Source organism: Protomyctophum bolini (genome assembly GCF_963924005.1).
Source record: "Protomyctophum bolini genome assembly, chromosome: 2".
Taxonomy (NCBI): domain Eukaryota; kingdom Metazoa; phylum Chordata; class Actinopteri; order Myctophiformes; family Myctophidae; genus Protomyctophum; species Protomyctophum bolini.
Genome location: NC_137863.1, coordinates 52,434,286 through 52,454,915, shown reverse-complemented (window position 1 = coordinate 52,454,915; position 20,630 = coordinate 52,434,286). Strand labels below are relative to the sequence as shown.

General features: G+C 44.3%; 1 protein-coding gene across 3 annotated transcripts in view; it reads left to right on the top strand.

Moving 5' to 3' along the window:
* Positions 1-20,630, top strand: part of kcnab2a (potassium voltage-gated channel subfamily A regulatory beta subunit 2a) — a 181,440-nt gene that overhangs the window by 54,867 nt on the left and 105,943 nt on the right. For 2 of the 3 annotated variants that reach the window (XM_080783158.1, XM_080783159.1), the window contains exons 2-3: positions 690-872; positions 8,233-8,274. In XM_080783158.1, the coding sequence (XP_080639284.1) occupies positions 799-872; positions 8,233-8,274 (116 nt within the window). In that variant the 5' untranslated portion in view covers positions 690-798. The remainder of the gene's footprint in view (positions 1-689; positions 873-8,232; positions 8,275-20,630) is intronic. The other variant, XM_080783160.1, reaches the window with a different exon arrangement.

The window sequence follows — 20,630 nt, the reverse complement described above, 5'->3', positions numbered from 1 at the left end:
CAAGAAGTCTACACAATTTAAATAATGTAGAATAGTTGTTATTTTAGGCCTGTTATCTCTCCTGCCTCCTATGGTATCACATCATCAACACAGCATGGATGGAATTGTGGACGAAACATTCTAAATGTTGTGTCTGAGAGGCTAAACCTCATCAAATGGTGGTTCCGTGGCTCGAATGCTCGAATAGATAATGTACCCTGATGTGATAAAGGTTGAAAACCACTGCACTAAGAACATACAAGGGCGTGGGCCTCTCGCTCTTTCTGTTTTCAAGTTTTCAACGTTTTTTTTTTTAACTTTACCTATTGAAAAATAGCAGATCTACAAGCTCGTAGCTTGAGCTTGTAGGTCTGGTATTTTTTTTTAATTGCAAAAATGTGGTGCACATCTTTGAATATATATTCTTTCAGAGCGAACATTTTTAACTCAAATATTTGCTTCTGGGGGGTTTCCTGGAACAACCATATTTTCAGATCTTTAGCAGATTTAGCAGATCGAGCTTGTAGGTCTGCTATTATTTTTTTTAAACTGTCAGGATTTAGAAGACATTTTTAGAATCTGATCTCGGGTCAAAATGGGTTAAAGAACCACCATTCTTCTGTGCGTTAGAATCTGGTCTCGGGTCAGAATGGGTTGAATGCCATGCTGATCGTGCTCGTTGTCTTTCTTGTGTCGCCCTCCTCCTCCAGAGGCCTCGTGTTGTCCGGTTGACCGACTCTACCCTGCCGCGCCGTCCCAGCGAATAGAGAGATCTCCCCCTACAGGCAGGCTGGCCTCGCCCTCACCCTCCTGCCTCCAATGTATCCTGAATCCCAAGACTCGCCGGTCCGCCTCTCCAACCGACAGACTGGCTCACCTGGCATGATCTACAGGTGAGTCCTCGACACGTGTGTCGTGTGTGTGTGTGTGTGTGTGTGTGTGTGTGTGTGTGATTCAGCCGTTGTGAAATCAACACTGTTGGATTTATTTATCCTTATTTGTCCTTTCGGAAATTTGTTTTGTGCCAAGCAGTCATCAGGATATACATAAAACATATACAAACAAACAAGATCACACAGTATATTGACGATTAAAGAAACAATGCCAGCAGAAGGAAACACCAGTCATAGTTCCAAGAGGCGTCACATCACACTTTATGCACGGAACTGAGACGGGGCCTGCCTAAGTCCTATACTTATGGGAACAAACGATCTAGAGGCCCTATAGCCTGCAGAGAAGGTGCCATGTACTGTCGCCCTGATGGTAAAAGAGGGTATTGGCTGCTGTGTATAGAGCGTTGCAGTCCCGCCCCCCCCTACCAGGGCCCAGGAAATGAATCCCCGTTCATTTTCCTCATAGACATTTCAAAAAGTATTTTTTTTAAAGCCTCGTACAAAGCCAACTCTTGTCGTGACAAATCATGACAACATTTTCGGGGCGGAAACAAATAATTTGAATTTTTGTTGTTTTTTCTTCTTTGTAATTTTATTTGTTTGGTCCAAAATATTGTTTGTTTGTCATGAGTTGTCACGACTCTAGTTGGCTTTGTCCGTACTTTTTAAAATGTCTATCGGAAAAAAAATCCTGGGCCTGGCGTCGGTTATGGAAGGGGGCGGGACTGCAACGCTCTATTGTCCCTAGTAGCTTTCCCCTTCCTGAGTACCCAACGGGCAGTGGTGGAAAAAGTACACAAATATTTTACTTAAGTAGAAGTACTGATTCTCTACTTGAAAATTACTTAAGTAAAAGTACAAAGTGCCCATTAAGAAAGTTACTTAAGTAAAAGTATAAAAGTACCTCAAATTAAATGTACTTAAGTACAAAAATTTACCCGGCGTAAAATGTACTTAAGTATAAAAGTACAAAGTACAAAATACAAAATTATTTTCAAAATTAATACAAAGAAATGAATTTCCAAAATTGTCATCCTGTCAAAAGTGGCTTTATTCCAAAAAATTAAATAGCATACAAATACTGAAAATACAGAACCCCCAACAGCATACATCGTGTTGTTGGTGTTTTTAGGAACTATAGTTCAGTTCACAGTTGTTGATTTTTAAAATGAACTAGTTCCGTTCATAGTTCATCATTCCAAATTTTGAACTAAAGTTCATCGTTTGAAAAATGAACTATTATAGTTCTTTTTCGTTCTTTTTTTGCTTTAATTTTTATATATTTTTTACATTTTACAAAAAGTGCTCTTTTGCAATGTGAAATGCCACCGAATTATTTTTCCTTCTCTATATGGGCTTTTGCATGCTTTTATTGTGAAGGCAAAAGTTTCTGAACGTTCTCAGAGCCTGCATCTCCGCATGCTGGGGTTGGCTGATCCACAAGCTCACAACGTGTCTGGACGCGACGAGTTGTGAGCTTGTATATCAGCTATTTTCAGCACGGAACACTTTGTACGGCGAAGAATAAATTAGGCATCACTGCGCTTCATTCACTGTGGAAGAGAGATGTCTTTTGTTGGCCGTTCGTGGCGATATTATGGACACGTCGTACCTCCTCGAAGCGATAATAACCAACTAAGCTATTGGAAGCTATTTTTCGTGGCACATTATGTGTGTACAACAACAAGTTCCCTCAGTGTTTGTTTTAGGAGTTGGGACAGTGTCTGCTGTCTGTCAGCGTGCATGATCATGCAGTAGCTAGATGCGCGCTCCAGTGACGGCTGAGAAAGATTAGTTAATTTGTGTCGGATAGGGACTTATTGGTTGGTTTTCCGCTAAATATTAAGGCATGGGCGTAAGGCATAAGGCAAGGACAAAAATAAAAAATCCTTCTGCTAAGACTGTGTCTCGGTCATCCATGTTGAATGCGTGTGACAAAACACAGTGTGTGCGTCTTGCCGTCTTCAAAGCAGGCCAGGCAGCAGAACACAACTCCGCCCCCCTATTATCTGAGAGTGGAGCAGCCCTGTTCAATTCTCAACTGCGCATTCCTCCAGTAAGACAAATATAAGATTTTATTATTTAATTTGTAGCGAGTAACGAGGTGTCCGATTTTAAATATAGCGCATTAAAAGTACGATTTTTTCCTTGTAAATGTAACGAAGTAAAAGTAAAAATACAGCAAAAGAAAAGTAGTCAATAAAAGTACAAATTCTCCAAACTTGTACTTAAGTACAGTAACGAAGTAATTGTACTTCGTTATTTTCCACCACTGCCAACGGGTCTCATACATTGAAGTGTGTGTGTGTGTGTGTGTGTGTGTGTGTGTGTGTGTGCTCACCCACTGTGTCCCAGTATTCAGCCTAACAGCCACCAGATTCACAGTTTCACAAATCACAATATTTAGTATTGTGGCTTCGTGAGGAAGTTACACCTTGGATAATATGACAGTGACGGTGATTTATTTTCTGAATCAAGCCTCTATTGTTACCCAAACCCATACAATTCAAGTATTGCTTGATTCTAAACGCCTGCCTTAAATGAACCCTGTACCACATTTCTAAATTAAATATACATTACATACATATAGGGAATATGACTTGTCTGTACGTTTTTTTTAAATAAAAGCGTAACATATCATCATATCATATCATCAACAAGACCTGTACGTGCCCGTCGGCCAACGGCCTACTTGAGAACGATGCAACTTGGGAACCTAATAATACTCGTCAACTTTTCATAGCACCCGTTTTAACTGTCTGTCTGTGTCCCACATGGATATCTCTGTATCTGCCAGTCGAAGAGTGCAAACTGACTGTGAAAAGTGTAGTGGTTATGTAATCAATTGGCAGGTGTGGGGTTGCCATGGCAATCAATTGGCTGAGGCAGAGGCTGGGAATTGCACAGGTGAGGGGACTTAGGCTGATTAGGCCCACTGGCAGAGCCTGACCAGAGCCTTTTGTGGTGGTTCTGGAGAACCGTGGGTCCGACCGACTCGATACCGGCCACTGCACTCCCTGTGGGGGTGTGGAACGTGTGTGTCCAATGTGAGTTGCGTGCATTCCAACCGTACACACACACACGCACGCAGACTGACGGAGATGTTGCACATTTATATTAGGATGTCTGAATGAATGTCAGAAACACTGTCGTAGCTCCTCACTGCCTGTACCAATCGCTCCCACTTTTCACACAGGCATTGACCATGATATTATAGAGGTCACGACGAAGCCCCTTTTTCCCATTTAACAAATTTATAAATGAATAATTACTTTATTAGTGAATAAAAATTGCCCCACATGGTAAAACACGCAACCTCACACCTTCTTCCCCTTAGCGACACCTGCATCACAGGCCACTGGTGTTCATTACTGTAAGGGCGGGTGCAAGCTTTAGTTCTGACACACTATTGGTCCGACTGGCAGTCAGGAACGACACACACACACGCGCGTGCGCTCACACACACAGGCAGGCAGGCTGAAATACTTGGGCAGCCACGGAAGTCATATGTCTATATTCTATCATATCAAGGCGATTTATTTTATTTGTGGCTTTCACCTTTATTTCTATGTTTAGAGTATCAACAGGGGGGCGCTGTTGCACCACTCACTTCAGACTGGTCTGAGGGATAGATGGAATGTGGACTAACAGGAAATGGGATCATGCCGTAAAGGCCGTCGGGATCGGGAGTCGAACCCGCGGCACACTGCCAGACTGGACTACCAGCCAAGGTGCCCAGATGGCTACGCCAGCCGCCCGGGCCATCAAGGCGATTTATCCATTTGGCATTTGAGCCACGGACCACCATTTGATGGGATGTAGCCTTACAGACCCAAAAACTAAAGAACGTTTTGTTATCGTTGATAGTATATCGATTTAGTAATGCGCCATGCATGCAGTAACATCCCGGTTTTGATCAAACACCTCAATCTGAGAAAGGATTCAGAGAAAGAAAAAAAAGTTTTAACCCATAAAAAAATAGCAGATCTACAAGCTCGCCACGCTACGAGCTTGTAGGTCTGCTATTTTTGAAAAATCTTTCAAAAATAAAATAATTAGAAGACATTTATAGAATCGTCCTCAGGTCTAAATGGGTTAATACTGCTGTTATAATGCCAGTGGACAAGGGCGAATCATTTCATTGACGGACCACAGCCGATCAGAGTGTTACCTAGCAAAGCTGCTAGACGTTATCAGCGATTTCTTTCCGAATCAATGGAAATCAGTAAATGACGAGAATCTCGCCATTGGCACAGAATGATCAACATTGTTTCCTGTGATCAGCTCATCAGTGAATCATCAATCACCCGCCACCTTCACAGATTCATCCTGTTTTATGTTCATTGATAAGTCTCTTATCAAGCTATTTAATTATTGTATTTTTGGAGTCAAGTTTGTCATGTTTGCACACATTTATTTCTGGAGCATCACTAGAGAAGAGCCACAAAGTGTAATGGTGTTGCAATAAATTAACAAATAAAACTTAAAGTATCCTGTCTGAAAGAAATAATTCACATGGATGCTCTCAACATGTAATTTATGTCATTGCTGGCAAGGTGAAGATCAGACTGATGGTTTGAGGCAACATTGGGGAAAGTAAACGACAAACTCAATTTATTTGCACTTGAAATAAAAGTTTGTACAAAAAGCAAAACTGTGAGGCGGTGTCTCATAGGAGGGCTGTGGGCAGTTCAGAAACCAGTATGTGTCTCATAGGAGGGCTGTGGGCAGTTCAGAAACCAGTCTGTGTCTCATAGGAGGGCTGTGGGCAGTTCAGAAACCAGTATGTGTCTCATAGGAGGGCTGTGGGCAGTTCAGAAACCAGTCTGTGTCTCATAGGAGGGCTGTGGGCTGCTCAGAAACCCGTCCACCAGTGACATCATCGTTAGGCAGGTATGTTTTTAAAGATGAAAAAATAAATAATAATAATGACATTATTATCGTTAGAACGATGGCTTCCATTTACACATTGCAACTTTTCAGGAATAGAAAGCCTGCCATTTATATTAGTTTGGATTCCCCATCGATGTTGTCACTAGAAGACAGCTGGTTTCTGAACTGCCCACAGCCCTCCTATGAGAGCAGACACAGACTGAGTAGGAAAACAATTGTGTAATTTTATCATGAACATGTGTGAGGACCAAGTAAGTTGAAAAGTGCTGAAGTGGTGCTTTAAAGCTGCAATAATATGTCTTCGTGTACTTGCTGGCATTCAAACCTTGGTCTCCCATTTTACAAACCCAATATCTATCTACAGCTGAGCAAGACTCCAGTGGTGACATTGGGCTTATTATGAGCTTCAGGCAGTGCTACCTTTGTCCAAACAGTAGTTCTCCTACCGACACCCTGGGTCTAGTCTAGATGGAACGACACCCTGGGTCTAAAGGTCTCAGTGGAAGAGTATTAGTCTAGATGGAACGACACCCTGGGTCTAAAGGTCTCAGTGGAAGAGTATTAGTCTAGATGGAACGACACCCTGGGTCTAAAGGTCTCAGTGGAAGAGTATTAGTCTAGATGGAAGTTGGAACGACACCCTGGGTCTAAAGGTCTCAGTGGAAGAGTATTATGAACAGTGATGGAAAGGGTGCTCCGCCTTTAGCTATCGCAAATGTGCCAGTATGGTATAACATACTCTTCTTCTACACACGACACACGACTGGTTAAACTAATGTTTTATTCACCAAATCAAGTTCAGGATTGTAGCTTTTAAAGTGCTTTCTCTTGCACAACAACATAAACAATTAAACATTTTGACATTTAGACTGCGAGGAGGACAATGCTTTTAGGTCTAAACCAGTGGCGGAACTACTTTGGGCCGGGTGGGGGGGGGACAGCACGACTGGGCCTCGCCGAACCTGACTCCCAACAGCCCCCCCCCCCCCCCCCCCCCGATCGGATTTTTTTTAAATACACTTACGCAAACAGTTGTGTTACAGTCATTGCGCTGCTGTGCACACATGCTAGAGAGAGAGGTGCTTAAAGGTAGAGTAAGTGATTTCACTCAAAAAACCTTAGGTTTCGTTTTTGGCTGTGGGACCTAAGCCTTCGTCCAATCAGGATAGAGAGTCAAAAACGAAACCTAAGGTTTTTTTGACCCCCAGGGGTTAACTGGGGACAGGGAGGAACTCCTTATATGGTCAGCACACTCTATAGTAGAGAGGATTATCACAACAAAACAAAAAAATAAGTGATATTTGAATTAAGTGAAATCACTTACTCTACCTTTAAAGGAGAATTCCATACTAAAAGGCTTTCTTACCTTTCTTTGTAGTTGTTACGTCCCCATCAAAGAGGTCCAGGTGTTATTTTGTGCAAAAGCTCCTTATTGGCCATTTCCCCTACCATAAGCCCTAAATGAATTGCATTGAATTGAATGGGATGTATGGGGTGTTGTGCTAATTCGCTTATTTCCATCGCTCAAAATTATAATCTTTTTGTATATATCCTCTCTTCATAATGTAAATAATAACCCAAGCGGCACACTTTACTACTTATTTCGATGGAAATAAGCGAATTAGCACAACACCCCATACATCCCATTAAATTAAAAGCAATTCATTTAGGGCTTATGGTAGGGAAAATAGCCAATAAGGAGCTTTTGCACAAAATAACACCTGGACCTCTTTGATGGGGACGTAACAACTACAAAGAAAGGTAAGAAAGCCTTTTAGTATGGAATTCTCCTTTAAAAAATAAATAGGCTACTCATCTTTGTGTTCTGTTTTACCTTATTGCTTATTTCGCACACAGGGAAAAGCAACAATTGGGGTTTAGAAGCGAAAAAGTCCGTTGTGGAGAAAAGGAACTCCACACACTCACAGAGTGATTAGCCTACTAATGAGTGACAGGTGCTGAGGATGTCTGTTGGAGAGAGTGTGAGACAGACTCCACGGTGCTTGTACAGTCGAGGCTGTCCAGCGCAGTACATTCTCATCAGACATGATATTTTGCTAAAGTGTAGGCTATAGCTATAAGCTCTGTATCTGGTTAATTGCGGGATTCGCGGGGGCCCTTTGGTTTTATCTGTCGTGAGTGACTGTGTAAAAAAATCGTCTATCGATCATCTGACAGCCCGGGCCCCCCGGTAGCTCCGCCCCTGGTCTAAACTAGATCCAGGTTTGTCATAATAGTAGCTGATTTTTCCTATTCCCTTTGTCTTCACTTTTTTCCTCCGTGATTCTAAGCTCAGCATTTCAAACTTGGTGTTCTTATTTCGGAACTGTGCCTTTTTGGTTGTGGTCCTAATGGTCTCCGTTCCTCTCCTGCCTGTCTGTATCCAGCCCCAAAAACTAACATCTTCTTTTGTACTGTTTTCCATTAACCCTAGTCTTTCCTTTTCTTCTCTCTGTGCATCCTGCAGTGCTCGCTATGGGAGCCCCAAACGACAGCTGCAATTTTACAGGTACCTGTCTTTCTGTCTGTCTGTCAGTCTGTCTGTCTGTCTCTTATGTCTCTCTGGGACAGCCACGGTTCTCAACAGTTGGAGAATTTCAGAACAAATCATATACCATTCATTCGCTATACACAGTTTTAAAAACCTGCAGTTTGTTCCTGTCCGAGACCAGCAGGTGCTGAGTCATCTGGGAACTAGAACAAGTTGCAGTCACAAGCTGATGTCATGTCGTTGACATATACTAGGAACAGTAAAGTCCCTAGTATGCTTCCTTGTGGAACACCACAGCTCACTTGGAGGGGGGAGGGGGGTTCTCTCCCCTGCATGTAGGATTAGAGAGTGGAAAAAAATAGAAGAAAAAAGAGTGTAATGCATTTTACATCAATCTGTGGATCTGTGAGATGAATAAGGTGGAGAAGAAGCACCGGCGATGTTATGTTCTTCCGTCATCATCACAGCTGTGTTGTTGCCGCGCTCACATGGCGTACAGTATGACTCCATCCATCTTCTGGTTGAGACAGCCAGGCCATTAGCTAAGTAGTTAAGGTGGATCATGAGTCACGCTCTATCATAAGAGTTGAGGTGCTTCGTTGTGCTCATATACAGTATTATATACAGTAGGCGGTGGCGGAAAGTAACTAAGTACATTTACTTAAGTACTGTATTAAAGCTGCTATAATCAATAATATTGTCAACATTTTAATGACTTTATTTTTATTTTATTTTGTTTCAGACAGCCAGCAATTGAGTTAAAGCTTCTAGGGAAATCTTTGAATGCAGATTGTGGCCCCTAGATGTGTCACAGAGACATTTTTTTTTGTGGGAGCGTCTGAATACCAAAAAATAATAAAAAGGCCATTCAAATGTTGACATATTATTGGATATAGCAGCTTTAAATACAATTTTGAGTTTTTTTTACTTTACTTGAGTATTTCCAATTTCCGACTTTTACTGTACTTCTACTCCACTACATCTCAGAGGCAACTGTTCTATTTTTACTCCAGTGCAATGATATGAAAACTTTAGATTTTAGATTCATTTTTAGAGTCATTTGAAAACAACCAATCTACAAGCCGATATGCATTGTGAGCTTGTAGATCTGCTATATTTTGAAAATACCTGTATACATTTGAAAACTTCAAAAATGGGACATTCTGCAATAATAATGAGTACTTTTACTTTTGGTACTTCCAGTATATTTCGATGCCAGTACTTGTGTGTACTTTCACTCAAGTACATTCCATCACATGAATTCCAGGCATTGTCTTGTATTTCTATATTGCAGTATAGGTAATTTAACATTTTGGGTGGGAACCCCTTTTGCTGTTTAAAACATTGCTATAATTTAGCTATTGAAAAATAGCAGATCTACAAGCTCGTAGCGCGCCACTCTGCGGCGCGCTATGAGCTTGTATATCTGCTTTTTTTGAAAAACCGTGAAAATACTTATTTCAGAAAATTTAGAAGGATTCAGAAGATTCTTTTTTTAATTTCGAGGTCAGGCCTAAATGGTTGGTAAAACGTTTTGAGTACATTTTTTCCCCCAACCACTGTCAGTAGGTGCCCTCCCTGTCTCGAGTGTCTTCCTACTGCTTTAGACTCCTCCGAGCTCGGATAGATCTATATAGACGATGCTTTGTTCCGCTGATCGGGTTATAAAACGCCCTGCCGAGCCGAGTCGGCGGATGACGTACCCATAATGACTTCTTTATCGGATTTTGATCTTGGCGCCTCGCAGCACATTGATGTCCTTTCTGTAAAGTGCAAGCCGTCCTACTAAGCTGTTCTTTTAGGTGAGAGAGAGGGGGGATCAATAAGACCTGTCTGTCTGTCACGTTTAACAGCTTGACAGACAGATTCTGGGAAAGGAAGTTTACCCGTTTTCAATGCATCGAATGCATCGAAACAATTAAGCCTAATTCATGTTTACTATTTACTATTTATGTTTAGTATTTACTGCGCTCAACGTTTTTGAGCGGCGCTAAGCGCTCACAACTGTAGGGCTTTGTGTGTAGGTCTGTCTGTCTGTCTGTCTGTGTCTGTCTGTCTGTCTGTCTGTCTGTCTGTCTGTCTGTCTGTCTGTCTGTTATTGGGGTCATTCACAGTTCATTCTCACACACACACACACACACACACACACACAGCACCGCTCAGTTCACACGTGTGATTTTATTTTAGCTTTCAATTGTATTTGTTTTGTCGAGCGTTGGAGCATAAATCAGTCTTCCGTGGGCGTGGTAGTTGCAGTGAAATCACGGCATTCCATCGTGAAGTGTTTATATGGGGCAGGAGCCACCAGGGCCTACAGTATAGCTTTTGGCATTTGCTTTCATGTGGGGTGTGGCCTGGGGGTTTTGACCTGCACTACAGTATAGTCTTAAGCCCAACACACTGCACCGGGTGCGCAGCGACGCGGCACAGGCGTTGCCGCGCGGCAACGCCTGGAAAATAGAACAGTGGCATATCGGAGTGTCGGGCGAGGCGTGAACGCGCGTCGGACGCCGCCAGTGTGGGAGAGGTTCCTTTGAAAATAACGGAGGGAGCTGTTTTGACGCGCGGCGTTCGCAGACGGTGTGTTTTGGGCGCTACATAGAGCCATGTGCAATGCTAATGTTGCTGTGGTTGCCACTGCATTCTGGGCCTCCCAAGTTGACACTGACTGTGGCTTTGTGGTAAGACTGGACTTGAACATGCTTAGTGGTTAGTTAGTCTCTCTCTCTCTCTCTCTCTAGGTCGTCCTCAGACGCAGGCACGTAGAGACACAGCACTACCCCTCTCTCTGTTTCTGGCGCCCCCTTCTGGTATAAATAAGTAACATACTCAGGCTCAAAGACACACACAGGTACACAGGTAGGTACATGGACAAAGCTGGATGTAGAAGTGGTTGCACCACTTAAAAATACCACAGTAAATGCGGCATTCATGGTCTGGAGAGGGCAGTTGTTTTACAGACGGGGTAAAAGGGCAGGGGCTGAAGCCCCCTTTGATGTCTCTGCTCAGACGGGCCTTCCGTCGTCACTTTCAGTCATCCCGGCTCTCCATGCATACATGTGTGTGTGTACGTGCGACCGTGCGCGCACACGCCAGATCTGTGTGCGTGTTTGTGTGTGCGCGCGCGCATGCGCACATGCACACGCAACATCCAGGGCCCTCATTATCATCGTCTGAGCATTGTTTTCCTGTGGAGCAACAATCGGGAGGCTTTTAGTGCGAGAGAGAGAGGTTCTGGTGAATTATTCAGGGCTGATATTATTCGCTGCGGTTTGCAGAAACAAGCCGGTGCACTAAAACTAAATGACATAAATGGATTTTCCCTTCCATGAGATCCGTCTAAACGGGGAGGGTTAGGGAGGTGGTGTACAGTACAGTACAGTGTGTGTGGGGGGGGGGGGTGTAAATGGATGCGTGTGGGGTGGGGTGGGGGGGTGAATGGATGCACTTTCTCATTCACTTACTGGTTTAGACATTTCCTAGTAAGACCACTCCCAGTTTGGGCTCATGAGCCGACCCCCGGTCCCAAGAAATCGGGTGAGTTTCAGGCTTACTGTATATACTGTACGGGGGAGGGGAGGGGATCCGTCTCGTTGATATAGTGGGCTTTGCCTGTCTGTCCGTATAGTGTGCAGAGGAGGGTGTGCTGTGCATGCTGCCTTGTAGCCTGGGAGTTATCGTCGACAATCCCCTTTTGTCTTCTCGTGCGATATAGAGAGAGACCAGTGGATGACATGCGGTGGACGCCCGTGTGGATGAGCAGCGCTGTGTGTTGATGTGTGTCAAAGGCATTTTTTTTACTAGACAGAACCCTATTGGTCCTGTATCGAGAGATGGACTCTATAGACATTGGACTATACCTTTTTATTCATTGGCAATTAAAACTGTGACGAAGTCGCTGAATAGTAAATGGTGACAACATCTTTGAGATTTTGTGTCTGTTGAGATCTTTTTTTTTTTTTTACGATTTCGTATTAGTTTATATTATCGTTATTTCGGTGTAGGTTTCATGAGTGCTGTTTGAGTCTTAAAGGACTTCATCATAATTATAACTGTATCCTTTTAGTCACGGCAGCTGGATGCTGTATCCTCTCTTTATTTAGTCACACATGCCGGGTGTTTGATAACACAAGTTGAGATTTCTTTCAATGCTAGTAAGACTGTTAATGCTGGGGGACTGACAGGAGCTGATATTGCGGAGACAAAAATATTGAAGGCTAAATAATTTAATTAAGGTATGTATTAAATTGATTATTGGATACTATATTGATTGCATGGCTAAGCGGGCACCTGTCCTTCACTTGCTGTTTGTACTTGATGAATCAGAGTTGGACAGAAGGGACTTTGCGATTGAATTGAAAACTATATATTTATGTATTCTAACTTGCTGGATTGAGGCGTGATCATCTAGTATGCATTCATAGATATGTTTAGGTCTACTCGTACCCTTTTTTTAGCTCATGTTTATTATCGCTTTTAGGCATTATAACAATATCCACCAACTTTTGTGGGTCGGGAAAAACAATATAGTTGCTGTGTTCACAATGGGCCTCATTAACTAACGGTGCTTAACCCAGCTGTGTATGGACATTTTCTGCAACATGTTGGGATTATTCAATGTGTTCTTACTCTACGCACACATTTACAACTGCATGCAAAATAAATAATAGACCCCAGAGTCTTTTTGAAAATTAATGAAAATGTGAAAATTAATCTCGAATATATTACAAATTGGCTAATATAGGTTAAATGTGTTCATGTAACTCTGAGAGTGTAAAAGTGGAGCAGGATTTATAGCATTACTATCTAACTGATTACAAATAACTTTATCATGATGATAATTAAATTCTGGGCGGGGACCCCTTTTGGTGTTAGCATTATGTTATGCATTAGCTATTGAAAAATATCAGATCTACAAGCTCATAGCGCGCCACCGAGTGGCGCGCTATGAGCTTGTTGGTCTGCTATTTTTGAAAAATCAAAGAACGGCTGACATAGAAACATAGCTTTTTCAGAAAACTGTCAGGATGTAGAAGACATTTTTTGAATCTGATCTCAGGTCAAAATGGGTTAAAGCCGCAAACAAAAAAAATGTTAATGAATAAAACATTATTTTATCCAGTCTGTATGTCATGTTATGGTATTACAATATAACTGGCACATCTCCAGGCGGTTGGACTTTGTCTCCCTACTCAACCACTGAGGAATTTAGACTGCAGTCACATCCAGTGAAATCATAATTATTCAAATCTGATTTATTTCTCAAATCTGATCTTTTGGCCCGTCCATTCACATTGACCAGCTATGATCTGCGTGTTCAGACTGGCAGTCAAATCCATCCTGAATCAGATCTGTGCCACATGCAGCTTGGAATCTGATTTGATTAACCCATTTAGACCTGACGTCGAAATAATAATAATAATAAAAAAAGTCTTCTAAATCCTGACAGTTTTCTGTCAGGATTATAATATATAAGGTTATATAAGGTTTTCTGAAAAACCTTATGTTTCTGTATCGGTGGTGCTCAATATTTCATGTCAAGGACCCCAAAAATGATATATGTAATATGCCTCCGCCCCCCATTTGAAAATATGTTGTGACAGGGACCCCCCCAGAAGCAACAATTTGAGTTAAAATGTTCACTCTGTAACTAATAATATATTCAAAGATTTGAGGCACATTTTCACGATTTTTCAAAAATGGCAGATCTACAAGCTCGTCGCCTCACAGCGAGAAGGTCCCAGGTTCGATCCCAGCTGGGAACTCTGTGGGTGCTGTTGGCGTGTTCTCACCTCCATCAGTGGGCATCGGTGCCCATACCCGAGGCGGGGTTTGGCGAAAGGGCCTTTCTGTGTGGAGTTTGCATGTTCTCCCCGTGTCCCTATAGGGTAGGTGCCCTCACAAAAAAACATGCAGTAATCCTGGTCTCTGATTGAGGGGAAATGAACCGGTCGGAATAACGTGTTCCTTCCATGCGATATGTCCGACCGGGTAAACTCCCCCCCCCCCCCCCCCCCCCTGTCAGGTGAAAAGAAGCAGCTTGGACTCCTCATGCATAGAAGGAAGCATGAGGTCAGTCTTGACAGTTTTCTGAAAAACCCATGTTTCTATGTCAGTGGTGCTCATCCTTTGTCAAGGGCCCCCAGAATTATCTGCATTTGGCCGCAGACCTCCCACCATCTGAAAATATGTTGTTCCAGCGACCCTCCGGAAACATAGATTTGAGTTAAAACCATTCACTCTGAAATAATACAATCTATATTAAAAGATTTGCGTCACATTTTCACGATTTTTCAAAAATAGCAGATCTATAAGCTTGTAGCGCAGCACTCGCTGCCAGAGCTTGTATATATGCTATTTTTCAATAAAGTGTAACATAATGCTTAAAACACCAAACAAGGTTCCCGTTCTGAATGGGTTAATCCAATTCCCAATACTTTTACTTCTAGTCCACTACATCTCGGATCCAAATAATGTACTTTTACCCCGCTACATTTATTTGAAAGGTTTAGTCACTAGTTACAGTATTTTGTAGATTTTTTATATTATTCCAAAACATGCATGAACCACTTCAACCCTACATGCAGTACTGAAGTAAATGTTGAATTCCAGACTTGTAACAGAGTATTCCATTGCGGTATTGATAAGTAGAGTACTGGAAACGGGTACAATATGCCACCTTCTGGGAACCCAGAACTACAGTCTATTTAGAATTATTCTGATTGATTCACAAGCAATGACAAAATTGACCAGTGTGCGTCCGCCATGAATCTATAGCAGTATGTTTGCACGTGTACTTATGTTGTGCGCAGAGTAAGAACACTTCTATGCATACGTCTAGGTTATGTTAGTGAATAAGGCCCGGTGTTGTGTTCGTCAGGAGAAGAACATTTGGCTTCCATTGCTCAGTAGATGGAAGTGGATTTATTAGCGGAATAGCAGTAGGACCTCTACATTTCTGCCCTCTACGGGCAATACAACACATTACATGGTTATTGATATTGTCCATATCGGAATGTGTTATACACATAATTGAATTACGAACTAAGTTACCGTAGGTGTTAGTTATTTCAGGTAGGCAGTCGTAAAGGAGGCTACTGGTGTTTAGAGCTAATAAACGGGTCCTTGGCTGAGCTCTGGTAAAAAATAAATCCACGAGTATCAGTGCATCGGCGCTGGCTCGGTTTGCTTATTCTTTTGTCTCTCGATGTGTTTGCCTATACTATATGTGTTGATCATCAAAAGTCCAGTGAGACTTTGATTTAAACCAATCGATTACCAAAAAGTCTGTCCTTCGGGATCTCCAGCCGGGGCGAGAACCCGAATTTTGCGACCACGAGATTGATGTCCGGACACTGGGGTGCTTGATGCATGTGAATGCCTCCTCTCTCTCTCTCTCTCCCCAGTGAAGATACAAATTGCATGATGATATGTCCTGTCTTTATACTACCTCCTCCTGTTCCTTAATCACCAGCCAGTCACCTGAATGCCTTCCCCTATATCAGTGTAACCCTGCCATTGTGTGCCTGTCAGGGTTGAGTGGTGCCCTGGGGGGGTGGGGGGGTGAGGGGTGTGCTGTGCTGGGGCGACTCTGATTACAGAATGCATGTGTTCGGCGCGCTGCCCCAAAGCGGGACAGAGAGAGATCTCTCTTTCATGGGAGGAGCAGGTGCTTTTTTTAAGGAGGGCCTGTTCGTTGTGTTCCCGTTCCGTCCGTTTACGCCGTTTTCGCTCGCTCTGAGCCGCCTGCGCGGCTTCGACCGCGGCAACAGCAGCAGCAGCAGGTCGGGGGGGAGGAGGAGGAGGGGAAGGAGGCATGTACGGGGGCATGTACGGTGGCGGCGGCGGCCCCGGCCGGGGGATGCCCGTCCGGCGGCCGTCTAGTCACGCTAAATCCGCCCACCACCAGAAGCCTCCGGCGGGCGGCGGCGGCGTTCGGAAGAGCAGCAGCACCGGGAGCAACAACAGCGGCAAGATGCTGTCCATGTCCTACAGCGAGAGCATCCGGAGCGGCATCAGCCGCTACCACTCGGACCAGGGCCTCAACCAGCCGGCCGCGCGGCCCGCCGACCCGGCCGAGCTGCAGCGGCTGCGGGAGCAGCGCGTCGCCGCGCAGATCAAGAACATGGAGGACTTCCTGAAGATGAACGGCCTGGCGCTGGAGGAGTGCGTGTCCTACCAGACGGGCATGAAGTACAGGTAAGAGAGGATACGGTTATTATAGGCAGAGCTTTGGGTGGTTCCACGGGTTCCTGAAGTGACCACACTGGTGGCTGGCTGGTTGGTTGGTTGGGCGGTGAGCGCAAAAAACTGTGCAAAAAAAACGTGGAATACGGATGTGTATGTTACAGGAAACTCCCGTTTAAACTTTCCAACAAACTCCGGTAACCGAATTGTACCATCACACCTGTATATTACCGTGTATCACTGTATATGCCCGCTAAACTTGAAGTTTACGGGCGAGTCTAGTGCCCATAATTGCCCGTTAACTCCTCTCTTCATGCAGTGTGAGAGTGGCTGACGTTCGGAGATCCCGCTTGAAAGGACAGTGGTCGATTCTGGTAGGATGTGGAAGGGGCGAGGCTCCTCCTGTCAAGTTTGTTAGGCGTTTGAAATGTGTAGCTTTCGGATTCGATACTGTCCACAATCCAGTCTCTTTTTTCGACCTTTGCTGTTGATTTGATTTTCACAAGGAGAAAAAAAAAGGGATGGATAATCGGAGCGTGTGTAAATCTTTTTTCCCGCGGCTCATATATTGTCTAGTCTTGCTGGCTGTAGTATTATTCATCTAGGTCGGCAGCATATTTGCCAATCTTTTCCCCCTCGATCGCAATCGGCCCGAGATATTGTCGCCCCTCTCCCTCTCTCTCTCTCTCTCTCTCTCTCTCTCTCTCTCTCTCTCCCTCTCTCCCCCTCTGTCTCTGTCTCTGTCTTTGTCACTGCCATGCTCTCTTGCTATACCGGCTTCTTCTTTACAAGCCGCGCTGTCCCCATTCAGACCTGGCCATGGGGCCCCACGCTGCTCTGTGTGTGTGTGTGTGTGTTGATCGGAGCAGTGAGCCGACCCGTCGGTTCCGGTTCCAGTTCAGAAAGGCCCAAACATGTGTCTCTGGAAGCGTGTCAAGCTCCTCAACTCGTACTGCGGACTCCTCTTACTTCATAGCGTACTCTTCTTGTGTACTCTTCTTACAATGTGCGGCAGCGTGGCTATAGTGTATCAGCCATGCAGTCAGGGGGGGGGGGGGTCTCGTGCCTTGGGCAGGCTTAGCGGCTGTTGTTTGGATCCATGAGGCTTGTTTAGCTGTTGTTGTTAGATATATATATATATATATATATATATATCCTTTGTATATGACGTATATACGGACAGCTTGGCTGCTGCTGTTGTTGTTTATCCAACAGGGAGCAGGTGAGAGTATGGCTGGACGGCTGCTGTCACGAGGGGGAGGGGAGGAGGTGCAAAGGTGGCGCGGTTGCATGTACCGCTGGGTGCTGGCACTGCAGTGTGTTGTGTGTCATTAATGCTGTGTTGTGTGTCATTAACCCGTTCATAATATTGAGAACCGCTGATGTAGAAACGGTCTAAATGGGTCCCATTGCTGGGACGTGTATACGCAGTGCGCACACGTACCCGGTGCATTTTCATTGATATCAAACGTGAGAAAGAATATTCTGAATTATTTTCTTTTTTTTCCCCTTTTTGATTGGCCTCTCCTTCTGCACCATGTACTCCTTGCTCTTCGCGCATGCACGCGCGTCGTCGTTCGCTTCCCTGCCGCACGGCTCAGAAAGAATGCCTCGTGTGATCGAGAGCGCTCTCCGTGGTTTTGACCAGATGGATATGCTAAGCTCTTAATTTCTGACTTCAGCATGCCCTCTCGTTCAAAATATGAACACGGTGGGATTATTCAGCGATCGTAACGTTAGCGAGGTAAGCAAGGAAAAATATGTGTGTGTGTGTGTGTGTGTGTGTGTGTATGTCTGTGAGCTTGTTGTACAAATATTTGATCTTTGTGAGGATTTAGAAGGCATTAATTATGCCCCCGTGCGGGTCTTAATGGGTCAATGCTCAGTCAGTGACCCGTGCGACGCTGGCGCCCGCGCATGGCGGTCTTCACCCACTGCCTCGCGATCAGTGTTGTTTTTGGAAGCATTTGATATTTTGTTTTAGTCATAATAGTCTCTTCAATAGTTTTCATTTAGTTTCAGTCACATTTTAGTCACCTGGCGTGTTTTTGTGTTTCAGTCTAGTTTTAGTCGACTAAATGTCATTAGCTTTATTTGACAAAATTTATTACAAACGGTGTCAACGTGGCTATGATTCAGGAGGCGTATCTGTCTGCTTAATTTTGTTTTTATATTTAACGTCGTATAAAAAGCATACGTACGCGGACGTCTCTGACGTTTATAACAAACCAAACCGTTTGAAAATGGGTTGAAACTTGAGCTAGTAAGCTAGACACAATGTTATGCTGCCCCGAGGTAAGATGGCCGCCATGTACGGTAGCAACGTCACTCTCCATTGGCCAGAGCGCGGGGTGAGCCATCTAGCTTTCTTATAGCCACAGTTGTCCATCCATTTCCCAAGAACCACCTTTTATTTATGTATTTTATTCTACCAGGACTGTCTCCGAATCTTAGAGTATTACATTAATAGAGACGGCACCGGGAGGAAACCCTGTGAGGCGGAAAAAGACATAGTGGCCACATCTGGTACTGCAGCTCGAGCCAGCGATGGGCCGTTGATCATGCGCGCAAATGGCGCGATGATAGTCAACGGCACAGCGTGTTCACGTGTTTGGCGTCTCTGTCAACCCATTCTTCATATTATCCTCTTAAGCTCCGAATGGAAACCTGGATTGCTTCGCAGCGTTCGGATATGCCCCCGGATGGTGTTGTGTTTAACAGCGGGTGTTGGTTTTCCTCCGCTGGGCACTTGTTGTATCCTGAGATCGGCTGAAATTGTGTAATTGGCACCAATTGGGTCAGCGGTATAACATGCAACCTCCGAGTCAACGTGGAACTCATCATTATTTCAGGTCGGTCTGTGGTCGAGGGTTCTGAAGCACTAACAGTCGGGCTGCCTTAAAGCGTGGTTAAATGATGTGGACGAGGTATAGAAGATGAGTACTTGACCAGCGTTGACGGTACAAAGGGTTGCCCACCTGGCCAAGCCTATGGCAGGTAAATAAAATGTTATTTATACCTGGCCAACGCCTGGCACTGGCAGGTAAATAACGTTGTATTTACCTGACACTTTTGGTCGGGTGGAGTTTGCTTTCAGGTAACTTCCTGACCGGGCAAGTGCACGTTTCAGAGGGGGGTGGGGGTGCAACCGTCAACACAACACCAGATATCTGTCTAAACACCGGAACTTGTCTCAGTCTTCTATAAACACAACACCAGATATCTGTCTAAACACCTGCACTTGCCCAGAGTGCTCCGTCTTCTATGAACACACCACTGACTGTTAAATTGAACAGTAATTCATATTTTACTCCTCATTTTATAATAGACAATTTACTTTCCGGGGCAAGTGCACAGTTTGGACAAGTGAGATGACCATACAGTACCAAAAGGCCAGTGCCATTGAGACCTTGGTGTCAAGCCCTGCTTGATGACTGTTCCATAAGGCTGTCATGGAATTCAAGCAGTGATGGCACATTCATTAAGAAAGGTCAGCAGAGACACTTAGGTCACATTCTCACCTAATACTTCGGTAGACTCATGCGTATGGGCAGAGATTTTGGGATTCTTGCATATTTAATTTGCTGCAGTTTGCCTTCACACTGTCATCCGTAGCAATTGGAAACGCAGCAGGGGGGGCCTTTATCAATGTGTTCCATTCATAAACCTAGCCTACAACACAGCCTACAACACAGTGAAATCTATGGTGATAAAATTATACTCATAACGTGCATGTGTTGGGCCGTCTGGGACTGGACCCCCCCCCCCCCCCCCCAGCTCTCTCGCTCTCTCACTATACACATGCAGCCACGCCACGCACTTTTGGGCATGGAGGCACAGCGCTGAGCACACCGATATAACAGACAGCAGCGCAAAATGTTTACAAGTTTACAAGTCGAGATGAAAGTCCCTGCTCCCCAGTCCCCACACAGTGACAGCTCCATGTTTACGGACAGACAGACAGAATATTCTGTAGGCTATAATACACTGCAGTGTTTTTATGTGTTTTCTTAAGCAATTGATTAATGTACTCGTCCTCATTTCGATCAGGGCTTCAGTCTCCTCATTCGACCACGTCTATCCACGGTAACGGGACATCTTTGCGCTGCGTAAAATATGCCTTCTCCGTCTCCAACTGTGTTCAGCTCCTCACCCGCCACATTGTTTGCTTCATTTCCTTTATTTAC